Source organism: Octodon degus, unplaced genomic scaffold, assembly GCF_000260255.1.
Source record: "Octodon degus isolate 3935 unplaced genomic scaffold, OctDeg1.0 scaffold00136, whole genome shotgun sequence".
Lineage (NCBI taxonomy): Eukaryota > Metazoa > Chordata > Mammalia > Rodentia > Octodontidae > Octodon > Octodon degus.
The window spans coordinates 7,286,100-7,298,002 of NW_004524712.1; the positions used below are offsets into that span (position 1 = coordinate 7,286,100).

General features: G+C 52.5%; 1 protein-coding gene and 1 pseudogene across 1 annotated transcript in view; both read left to right on the forward strand.

Moving 5' to 3' along the window:
• Positions 1-11,903, forward strand: part of St14 (suppression of tumorigenicity 14) — a 48,576-nt gene that overhangs the window by 22,777 nt on the left and 13,896 nt on the right. The window contains exons 2-9 of the mRNA XM_004641427.2: positions 5,093-5,255; positions 5,367-5,500; positions 5,655-5,725; positions 7,445-7,602; positions 7,746-7,781; positions 8,139-8,379; positions 10,568-10,707; positions 10,987-11,084. Of these exons, the coding sequence (XP_004641484.2) occupies positions 5,093-5,255; positions 5,367-5,500; positions 5,655-5,725; positions 7,445-7,602; positions 7,746-7,781; positions 8,139-8,379; positions 10,568-10,707; positions 10,987-11,084 (1,041 nt within the window). The remainder of the gene's footprint in view (positions 1-5,092; positions 5,256-5,366; positions 5,501-5,654; positions 5,726-7,444; positions 7,603-7,745; positions 7,782-8,138; positions 8,380-10,567; positions 10,708-10,986; positions 11,085-11,903) is intronic.
• Positions 1,444-2,359, forward strand: LOC101560665 (annotated as a pseudogene).

The following is an 11,903-nucleotide window of genomic DNA, read 5'->3' on the forward strand; positions in this document are numbered from 1 at the left end:
GAGAGATGGCTCAGTGGTCTAAAGCACCTACTTGAAACAAGCTTGGCAAAGCACAGGGACCGCGGTTCGATCCCCAGCACCACATGCCAGCCAGATCCGCCCCCTGGTGGGCTGAGCTGGCCATACACACACAATAAATAAATGTAATAAATAAAAATAAATAAATATTAAAATGTAAAAAAAAAAAAAAAAAAAAAAGAATTGGAGGAAGTTAGGCCAAGAAAAGGAGTGGGCGGCCATTTTGTAAGGCATGAGATAAGCTCTCCAGATTGCAAGATCAAGATAAGTTTCCAAATTCAGAGGACACACGGAGAGTTCAGCAAATGGCTTTTTTATTTTTTTGGTGCAGGGTCTTACTATGCAGCTTGAACTCATAGTGATCCTCTTGTTTTCAGCCTCACCAACGCTGGGATTATAGGCCTGCGTCACTACGCCCAAACTCAGCTGGCCAGCTCAGCCCACCTGTGATGCTGGGGATTGAATCCTGGCCCCTGCACTTGCCTAAGTGGGTGCTTAGTTCACTGAGCTATCTCACCGGCCCTAACAGATGGCATTTATTATTATTATTTTTTTATGTATTTAGCACAGGGTCTGTGGGGGTCTCACTGCGCAGATCAGACTTGTAGTGCTCCTCCTGTTTTCAGCCTCCCAAGTGCTGGGATTACAGGTGCACACCACCATGCCCAGTCTCACTTGCCAACGCAGCGCACCCTGGGGGCAGGGCCAGCACTGCATGCAGAGGGTGGAACCTCAACCACTGTGCTGTGCCTTGTGCAGGTGCAGCAAATGGCATTTAAAGATCTAATTCAAAGCTCCTCAAGCTTTTCAGAGAAAGGTAACAAAACTATTAAGTAAGAACTAACGGATTTATAATATCTCTCAAAACCAAAGTAGAAGCAAACCACGGAGCCTTCCAAACTTTAAGAGAAAATTGTTTTAAACCTGTAGTTTTATACCCAACCAAACTATCAAAAATGCGCTTGTAGAACCAAGATATTTCCAGAAGCATGCAAAGTGTCAGAGAACTTTCCTTCTTAGAGAGCTACTAAAATATGTTTCTACCACAATGAAACGAACCAAGGGAGACAAAGATGTGGACTGCTAGGAAACAGGGGCTTCAGCCGGAGACGAAGGGGAGCGGACCCCGGAGGTGCTGTGGCGATCCCAGCGAAGCACCGTGAGAGAGGGCAGGCTGAGAGAGGGAGGTCCCCGGGGAGAAGATGAAGCAAGTTGTTCGGTAGGCCTCTCTGCCATAGAAGACTGAGGAGAGACATACAGAGCCCTCGGCTGTATGTCAGGATTGGGGTGTAAAAAAGGAATCCAAGTAAACGAAAAATTGCAGCTAGAAAAATAAATCGCACAGGAAGGGAACCATGGCACTCCAGCTCGGCCGCCCCAGCACTCACTTGCCTGCTCCCACCGCCCGCGCCGCCGCCTCGGCCCCTCGCTGCCGCTGCCATGGACGCCATCAAGAAGAAGATGCAGATGCTGAAGCTCGGCAAGGAGAATGCCCTGGACTCAGCCGAGCAAGCAGAGGCTGAGAAGAAGGCGGCGGAGGACCGGAGCAGGCAGCTGGAAGATGAGCTGGTGTCGCTGCAAAAGAAACTCAAGGGCACCGAAGATGAACTGGACAAATACTCCGAGGCTTTCCAAGATGCCCAGGAGAAACTGGAGCTGGCGGAGAAAAAGGCCACCGATGCTGACGCCGACGTAGCTTCTCTGAACAGACGCATCCAGCTGGTTGAGGAGGAGCTGGATCGCGCTCAGGAGCGGCTGGCCACAGCTTTGCAGAAGCTGGAAGAGGCTGAGAAGGCAGCAGATAAGAGCGAGAGAGGCATGAAAGTCATTGAAAGCTGAGCCCAGAAGGATGAAGAAAAGATGAAAATTCAGGAGATCCAACTGAAAGAGGCCAAGCACACTGCTGAAGATGCCGACCGCAAGTATGAAGAGGTGGCCCGCAAGCTGGTCATCATCGAGAGTGACCTGGAACGTGCAGAGGAGAGGGCCAAGCTCTCAGAAGGCCAAGTTCGACAGCAGGAAGAACAATTAAGAATAATGGATCAGACCTTGAAAGCATTTAATGGCTGCAGAGGATAAGTACTCGCAGAAGGAAGATAAATAGGAGGAGGAGATCGGGGTTCTTTCTGACAAGCTGAAGGAGGCTGAGACTCGGGCTGAGTTTGCAGAGAGGTCAGTCACTAAGTTGGAGAAAAGCATTGACGACGTAGAAGAGAAAGTGGCTCATGCCAAGGAAGAACAATCCCCGGTTCCGCAAAAAAAAAAAAAGAAAAGAAGAAAAGAAAACCTTAGCATGCACCAGATGCTGAATCAGACTTTACTGGAGCTAAACAACATGTGAAAATCTCCTTAGCTGCCTTTCTTTTGGTTTTGTTATTCTGTTTCATTTGTTTTTGTTGTTGTTAACACCTGCTTACCGGGAAATTCCTTTAATGCATTTTTTTTCTTTTTACTTTTACCACTGTCACAGAACGAAGTATCAACTAGAGCAGGGGGCGGGGAAAACACTTAAGGCCAGCCTCTGTCGGGAGCTAAGGGTTTCAGTGTGCCATTTCCCAGGGTGACGTTGCCACACTTCATAGAGTTTAGCCACACAGTTTGCTTAATCCAGGTAGGACGCCTCACTGAAGCAGGAAGGATTTCCACACACAGTGCCAAGCCCAGGGGCAATGGGAAGGTGGGTGCTGCGGAGACACAATGGGGTGTGATCGGTGCTACTTTTAAACTAAAGGTCCCCTGTGGTCTTTTGTTCAACATTTTACAATTTAGGATTCTGCCCACCACTCATTTATTTTGTCTCAAGTTTTACTACAAGATGAGACTTTGGATTGCAGCTAGCTGTAGCCCCTAAAGCCAAGGCTTCGAAAAAGCCGAGCTGCTCTTTTAAGACTGAAGTCCTTTGTGTCGGGTGCACTCCCAGCCCACCACCACTCTGTAGAGGAGAACTCCACAAGGATTTCCACTCTTTCCAAATCTCCATGAAAGATTGAGGCACTACATGACATTGGTGAAGAAAAAAACATTTTCTTCAGAATTATAACTATATGTAAACATTGTATAATGATATGGAATAAAATGCACATTTTAGGACATTTTCTAAAAAAAAAAAAGGAAAGGAACCATAAAAAGTGAACCATAGAAAGTGAACAGCATTTTCACAATCTAACAATAAAAAACACGGTAGAGATTTAATCTTTTCAACTTCAATCCTACAACTTTTAGGAGGATGGGGAGAGAAAGAGCAGGAAAGACTTTAAAATCCATTCTATCAAGATAATATTGGTATTTTAAATAGATAAGTTGGCAGAGGGCATTGGCACTGGTTTTGATTTTCTCACTATGGGGAATTGAACCAAGGGCTTTGGGTATGCTGGGCTCAACACTGAGCTACACTCCCCACGCCAAGTTTTAGATGCTTTTTAAAAATTTTTATTTTTATTTTTTTATGGTGCTGGAGGTTGGGCCCAAGTCCTTTGCACTGAGCTACATCCCCTAGCCTGTTTAATTTTTTTAAAATTTTAAGTTATTATTGTTATTAATTATTGCAGTATTGGGATTTGAACCTCGGGCCTTCACACTGAGCTACATTCTTAACCCTTTTCATTTTGTGATTAGGTCTGGCTAAATCACTTAACAACCCAGGCCGAGTCGAAGTTGTCCTCCTCTCCGGCCTTAGGCCTCCCACGGCGCCCTGTGCTTGGCTGGCTTACGGCCAAGAGATACAGAACCAAGTGCAGAGCAGGCAGCTGGAATGCACTTTGGAATGTGGCCACCGTGGCAGCCTCCATGGGTGATATCAGTGAAGACACAAACGTGACCAGTCAGGAGGTGGGAGTGGAGAAGCACCTCAGGATGTAGGCGTGGGGAGACCCCATCCTAGCAGGGGTGTAGCCTACAAAGTGAGGACGGGGCAGGTCGGGAAGCCAAGCACACAGGTGCTCTTGCAGAGACCGCCAGGATGGGTTCAGGTAGCTGAGAGGCAGCGTCCTGCGCCCCAGGGTGGGGCTGCTGCTTAAACGGAGAGCACCACCATGGCAGAGGTGGAGGCTGGGGGAGCCACGCGAGGGGAGTTGGCCCACCTGCCCGGGCCGGGGATGATGCAGCCGCTCCTGAGGCTGTGCCCGGGCCCTCGGGGGAGCCGGAGACACTGCCCTCCTATTGCCAGATGTTTTGTTGGTTTCTACATTCAGGCCTGGGCATGGGGGAGGGTTTCAGTGCACTGCATGGGGCTGGCTTGGGGAGGAGCAGAGTGCCCTGTCCCACAGCGTCCCTGCAGAGCTGCCCAGGCAGGGGCCAAGGCAGTGGGCTCGGCGTGCAGCCCCATGTTGCCCCAGCCCCTGGTCCAGGTGGCCATGGGGATGGAATCTAACAGGGCAGTGCTGGGGCTGGTGGGGCAGACCGCGGTCCTCACAGTGGCATGGGGTGGGCTTGGTACTTTTGAGTTTCTACCTGCATAAACAGGACCCTGAGGGACTGGGTTTGTAGGCTGTTACTTAGTTTCTTTCTTTCTTTCTTTTTTTTTTAATTTTATTTATTTATGTGTGTGTGTGTGTGTGTGTGTGTGTGTGGCCAGCTCAGCCCACCAGGGGGCGGGGCTGGCTGGCATGTGGTGCTGGGGGATTGAACCGTGATCCCTGTGCTTTGCTAAGCTTGCTCTAAGTAGGTGCTCCAGACCACTGAGCCATCTCACCAGACCCTTAGTTTCTATTTATTTGTTTGTTTAGTTTTTTTGGAGACACGGTCTCCCTGGGTAGCTCAGGCTGTCCTTGAACTCACAGTGTAGCCCAGGCTGGCCTCCAGGAGGCATTCCTCCTGCCACAGCCTCCCAAGTGCTGGACTTACAGGTCTTTGCAATTTAAGGAAATGGTTTTTAAGCAATTGGTCCCTACCTGGATTCTGCCTGCCCTCACCTTCCTTGTGGTGGTTCACATCTCTGGGCAGGAGCTGTGTGGAGCATGGGCTCAGGGATGTATGTGGTCCGTCTGGCCCAGCCTCCCCCAAGCAAAACCCCAGGTTCTCCCTGTGGAGCAGAGGCCCTGGGGCAATTCCTGAGTCCCGGCACCTCTCTGTGCAGAGCATGAAAGGCTTCGAGGAGGAGGGCGTGGAGTTCCTGCCTGTGAACAACGCCAAACAGGTGGAGAAGCGAGGTCCCCGGCGCTGCGTGGTGCTGACATCCCTGCTGCTCGGCTTCCTCTTGCTTTCACTCACGGTGGGCTTGCTGGTGTGGCACTTCCAGTGTGAGTACCGTGGGTGGCCCGAGACACCTGCAGTGGACAGGGTGGCTTGGGAGGGAGGAAGGCTCCGTCTCCAGAGCTGTCCCCCAACCAACCGCTCTCCTGCTGGTGCAGATCGGAAGGTGCAGGTGCAGGTGCAGAAGGTCTTCAATGGCTATCTGAGGATCACGAATGAGAACTTTGTGGATGCCTATGAGAACTCGAGTTCTGCCGAGTTTATAAACCTGGCCAAGAAGGTGAAGGAGGCGGTGAGTGTACTCTCAGGACCCTGGTACCACAGTTTCATCAAGGTCGGGGTGGAGGGAGGTAGGAAGGGCCAGCGTCCTGGGAAGTGAGGTAGCAGCTGGGCTTGGGGGGCTGCCGCCATGCTTGCCTGTCACAAGTCTTGTCTCTTACCTGCAGCTAAAGTTGTTATACCTCGAGGTCCCGGTCCTGGGCCCCTACCACAGGAATTCGGCCATAACTGCCTTCAGGTAGGTGCTGGGGACGGGAGGGATGGTCCCTGACCTGCTGGGAGTGGGATTGCATGGCGTTGCGTATGGGCCAGATGCCTTGGGACCCCAGGGGTGCTGAGGCTGAAGGGCTCGCCCAGCTCTGTCCTTCGTGCAGGGGACTTGGCACGCTTAGTTCTTCTGTCTCCAGGCCGCGTGGTTAGGATGAGGTGTGTGACTGCTTGTGGAAGGCCTCGCGTGGTGCCTCCCCTGCACCGCGTTCAGAAAGTACAATGATGATTCTTCCAAATCTGGGTTTGAGGGAGTTAGGACACCTAGGAGGGCTTCAGGCAAACATGCTCTTTAAAAAGTAAACTTTGTTCTCAAAGTACCTGTCTTACTTTTCACTCCTTGCTGGGATAAAATATCTGACACCCAAGATGAAGGACAGAAAGTTTTATTTAGCTCAGTTAGTGGAGGTTTCAGTCCATACTTGGCTGGCTCCAAGGCAGAGTGGCACGTGGCAGAGGGCAGCAGTTCATGGTGGTGGCAAAGAGCAAAGAGAGGAATAGCAGCAACAGTGGCAACAGGGGGCAAATCTGTCTCCCTTAGGTTGCATTCAGGCTATCCACCCCAGGCTGGGTGTAGCACTCACCCACAATCCCAGCAGCACTCACACCCAGAATCCCAACAGCATTCACACTCATAATCCCAGCAGCATTCACACCTATAATCCTAGCATTGGGTCAGGAATTAATCACAAACTGTAGAAGTCTAACCCATAACTGCAAGAGGCACTGGGGTGACAACTAGACACAAACCAAAACAGTACCGTTTTTCGTGGTGCTGGGAATTGAACCCTTGGTCCTGCACATGCTAGACAAATGTGCTCTCGCTCTCTCTCTCTCTCTCTCTCTCTCTCTCTCTCTCTCTGTCTCTCTCTGTCTCTCTCTCTGTCTCTCTGTCTCTGTCTCTCTCTGTCTCTTTGTCTCTGTCTCTGTCTCTCTGTCTCTGTGTCTGTCTCTCTGTCTCTCTCTCAGTGTCTGTCTCTCTCTGTGTGTGTCTGTCTCTCTCTGTGTGTGTCTGTCTCTCTCTGTGTGTGTCTGTCTCTCTCTGTGTCTGTCTCTCTATGTCTGTCTCTTTCTCTGTGTCCGTCTGTCTGTCTGTCTGTCTCTCCATCATATCCCTAGTCCTGTTCTCTTTCTTTAAGAGATCTCCCTGCATTGCCCAGGCTGGCTCCAACTCGTGGCAAACCTCATGCTTTAGTCCCTCAAGGATATGGAGTGCAGGCGGGCCCCGCTACACGCAGGTGTTTGTGGAAGGGGTTGGGTGTTTCCGTTTGTCCAGCCGGACCTTGCGCTCCTACTCACAAGTGATCCTCCAGCTTCAGCCTCCTCCTTCAGTCACTGAGACTATAGGCCATTGCCACCACAGCTGCTTTCCAAATGTCAATTGGATCCTCGGGGATTCAACTGAATCCCTGGGTTGCAGGTAGCAATCTCCTCTCCCTAATTAGAACACAGTCCCAGAAAGGGTGGTATTAGGCCCCCACGTTGGTGGCCAGACTCCCACCAGGTGTCCCTTGCTTGCTTATCATGACCTGGCCCTGGGACATGTGTGGGGGGGGTGAGATACGCAGAGCTTGAGGTGAGGGTAAGAGCTCCTGCTGAGGGATCGCAGGGACCCTGGGGAATGGGTGGCCTGGGAGCACGGGGGTCCTCAGGCTGCACACCTTCCTCAGGCTTGCCCTTGTCTCCCCAGTGAGGGCAGCGTCATTGCTTACTACTGGTCAGAGTTCAGCATTCCCCAGTCCCTGGAGGCGGAGGTGGAGCGGGCCCTGGCCGTGAAGAGAGTCATCACGCTGCCGCCCCGAGGCCGGGCACTCAGCTCCTTTGTTGTGACCTCCGTGGTGGCCTTTCGTGAGTTGGGCAAGCAGGGGTGGGCGCACGAAGACCGGCCTGCAGGAAGGAGAGCTGGGCTTGGCCCGTTGCCTCCTTAGGCTGCTAAAGAAGTGGGAAAACAGGCATAAATCGTAACAGAATATTCTCCTTCTCGTGTTTAGCCACTGACCCCAGGACATTGCAGAGGCCCCAGGACAGTAAGTATCCTGACCCCACCCCAGGTGGAAGAAAGGAGAGACATATCAGGTGTTTATTCAAGCAGGGGTCCCTAAAAGTCTGATGAGGCAATGGCAGCATGTCCCTTTTCTTTTCTTTTGGAGGAACTGGGGATTGAACCCAGACCCTTGTGCTTACCAGGGAAGCGCCCATTCTACTGAGCCATCTCCCTGGCCCAGCACATCCCTTCTCTACTTCCAGTCCCCTCTCAGAAGCCACTTGCCTGCCTCTCCTGGCAAAGCCTGCGGTGTCTGGGGGTGGCCAGGACTGGGGTGTGCCTGGCTCCCCCAGCTCTCCTGGCCCCAGCCCCACACATGCTGTTCATATCTCCTACACAGACAGCTGCAGTTTCGCCTTGCATGCCCGGGACAGGGAAATGACACGCTTCACTACTCCTGGCTTTCCTGACAGTCCCTACCCTATTCGCGCCCGCTGCCAGTGGACCCTGAGGGGCGACGCGAACTCGGTGCTGAGCCTCACCTTCCGCAGCTTTGATGTTGCCCCCTGTGATGAGCAGGACAGTGACCTGGTCACGGTGTACAATAGTCTGAGCCCCGTGGAGCCCCACACCGTGGTTCGGTGAGTGGCCTCGAACGGCCTCGGGTACCATAGCTGACTTTGAAAGGTCAGGCCTAGGACCAAGTGTGCCGTAGGCTGAGGTGCAGTTCAGGGTCTCAGAGGCGAAGCCTCAGCTTCTCTGGCTCAGCGAGGCAGAGTCCACCTAGTGGGATGCACTTCTGTAAGCTTCTGGCTCCCGTGTAAATTTGGGCTTCATTATTAGTCCCGTAGATCGAGACCCACACTGCTGGAGGTGATTGCCGTTGGACAGATAGCTGTCTGTCGCTGGGCGCGGGGGCACACACCTATGCTCCCAGCCCTGTGGGGGCTGAGGCAAGAGGGTGGTCAGTTCAGGATCAGCCTGCCAACTTGGGCAGACCCTGCCTCAGAAGTGTAAAAGTGCTGAAGACGGAGCCCTGGCTTCAATCACTGGTACTGCAAGGAAAAAGGAAAGAACAAAAGTGCCCCAAAGAGAAGGCGCAGAGGGCACACAGGCCTGAGGAGGGACTCAAGAGAGCAGAGAACCTTTATTGTGGTTTACATGGGGAAGGAGTTCAGTCAGAGGAGTGGCTAGGGGCATTGTAGTGGGCTTGACACCTGGGCGGTCCCTAGTGGCAGCCACCTGGGTGGTCGGACCACGTGAGGACAGAGGAGAGACTTGGGCTCTAATCAGAGCAGTAGGTGTAGGACAGGTGCGCCTGCCGGTGAGTCCTGCACCATTTCTGGTGATTGGTAGGTAGGGGCTGGGTCTCTCCAGGGTCAGTGAGGCCAGAGTCAGCACATCAGAGTTACAGAAAATAAGAAGCCATGTAAGTGCGCCTGCTCTGATCTAGTACTGGGACGAGCAGCCCAGGGAAGGCTTTCCCCAGTGGGGCTGGACAGAGCCTTCTGGTGCTCCGTGGACCTGAGCAGGGGTTTCTTGATTCAGTCCCAAACCAAGACTAACCTGTCTTTTGTCACAACTTAGTAGCCAGGACCTCTGACCAGGTGGGTGCCTTCCCTGTCTCTTTAACTTACTGGCATATAACAGAGAAGTACACAACCCTCAAAGGAAAGAAGTAGCAACCAACAAGTGGAAGGGGGGAACTTTACCCATTACTTTACTACCTAGGAATAACCACTGCTCTGTGTGTGTGTGTGTGTGTGTGTGTTACTGCAGACTAAACCCAGGATCTTCATACCAGCCCTTTGCAAATTTCTGAGACAGGGTCTCACTGAATCACTGTATTGCTCAGGCTGAGTTTGAACTGTCAACCCTCCAGCTTCTGCCTCCCAGAGGGCTGGCATATCCCACCATGTCCCGCAAACAGTTACATTTTTTATGTATACTCCAGACTTTTTTGGCTGTGTACTTATGTGTGTCTTTAAAAACAGGATTATCTGTATTTCTTCTTTTTGTTTTTGTGGGAGTGAGTGTATGTGGTATGGATGGGTGTGGGTGTGGGTTTGTTTTTTTAGGGGAGGTTTATTTAATTTTTTTTGTTTTTGGTGCCAAGGACTGAACCCAGGGCTTCCAGCTTGCTAGGCAAGCATTCTACCACTGAGCCAAATCCCCAGCCCCCAAAACAGGATTATCTGTACCCGCATTTTCCAAATCAACCCCATTTGCAATGGCTGTAATGGTTATAACGTGGCATTGTTTAGTGACAGATGACTCGGTTACTAGGTCTGGAGCCTGGACACCTGAGTCTGACTCAAGTCCTGCCACTTGTTAATTGTGGAATCCTGGCAGGTTCCTGCACCGCTCTTTGCCTCCATGCCCTGTCCGGAGGGGGGATAGTGACACCTACTTTGCAGCATTGTCTGAAAGATTGTGAGTGCGTAGATGTAGTAGCACTCGGGCAGAGGGCCTGGGTTAGCTAAGTGACAGAGAGCAGGTCCGCAGGTATGAGGCCCGGGTTTGACCCACTAAAAAAGAACCTCCCGTAAAAGAAAAGTTTGCCAAGACCTACGCCTAGCCCTCTCTGAAGCATTACTGTTACTGCTGCTCACACTGTTGTTCAATTTACCTCGAAATTTACCTCAGAGTCCTCAGTGAGGCCTTTGTCCCTGAGGCTTTGTTGCGTCACATGTGGGCCTGGGCTCCAGGCCAGGTCCCTGGTTGTGAGCGTGGTGGGGTGCAGACCCTGGGGAGGGGCCCCTCGCTGGGTGAGTGGGTGCGTGCGGTCTGAGCGTGTCCCTCACTGACTCCTGTCCCTCTGCCCCGCAGGCTGTGTGGCACCTACCCTCCCTCCTACAACCTGACCTTCCTCTCCTCCCAGAACGTGCTGCTTGTCACATTGATCACCAGCACGGAGCGGCGCCATCCAGGCTTTGACGCCGCCTTCTTCCAGCTGCCCAAGATGAGCAGTAAGGAGGGGCGGGGCAGGGTGGGCAGTGCTCGTGGTCACCCTGAAGGAACAGGCCTTAGAGGGGACCAAGCCCAGGAGATCGCAGCTCACCCTGTAGTTGATAGCTGGCCCTGATCAGTGGCAGAGGCTGACGTGTGAGCCACAGCGTGTGTCCCACCTTTGAGCTTCTGGCACCCCCTAGGGGTGTCCAGTTCCCTGGGCAGCAGGAGGCCTTGGCACAAGGCCCCTCCTGGCTTAGCAAGGCTTGGTCCTCACCCCCTCCTGTCTTCCGTTGCAGGCTGTGGGGGCTCCCTGCGTGATGCCCAGGGGACATTCAGCACCCCCTACTACCCTGGCCATTACCCGCCCAACATCAACTGCACGTGGGACATCCAGGTAGGGGTGTGTGAGGGAGGGAGAGGGGCCTGGCAGGCAGATGAGCCCGGCAGATGGAGGCATAATGCGCTCCTTTGTCAGCCCCAAGCGGGCACCTCTGAGCTTCCGCTGTAGTACCGCAGGCCCAGGCCCAGGCCCCATCTGTGACTAGTCTGGCCCTAACCCCGCCCCAGCCTCTCCTGTGTGCCGCCAGGTAAGGGCGCCCTGTGGCGGTGCTGTCAGCACCATGCACGCCTGGCAGAGCACATGTGAGAGGGGAGCGAGTCTAGTGCCTGTTGGTGCCCGTGGTGCCGTCCTGGAGATCCCTGTCCTCTTCCACACCGATAGGACGCAACCGTCCCTCTCTTATTCATAGTTTCGCTTCCAAAAATAGTAATGGGAAATTCCAGAAATAAACTGTTCCCAAGTCCTGCTCCGTTCTGTTTGGGGCAGCACTTGTGTGCAGGGAGCCTTTGTTTTTCTTAGCAGTGGCCCCAAGCCAAGGGTCCTGATGCTGGCTGTCAGGACAGGCCAGAGTCACCAAAGTGCTTCCTTGAGTACTCAAGGATCCTTTTTTTTTTTCCTTTTAAAAAATTTTTATTTTATTGAGAAATATGAATGAAACAGTTTCAAAACTGAATAATAGGACAATTTCGATGATTAATACATTGTACATTGTTATCTTCTTAGTGGTTATCCATAGTACAAGAAGCAGACAGGATATCCTGTCCAAACAGTATTAGTGGGGCTGGAGAGATGGCTCAGTGGTCTAAGGCACCTACTTAGAACAAGCTTGGCAAAGCATCAGGGACCGCGGTTCAATCCCCCAGCACCACATGC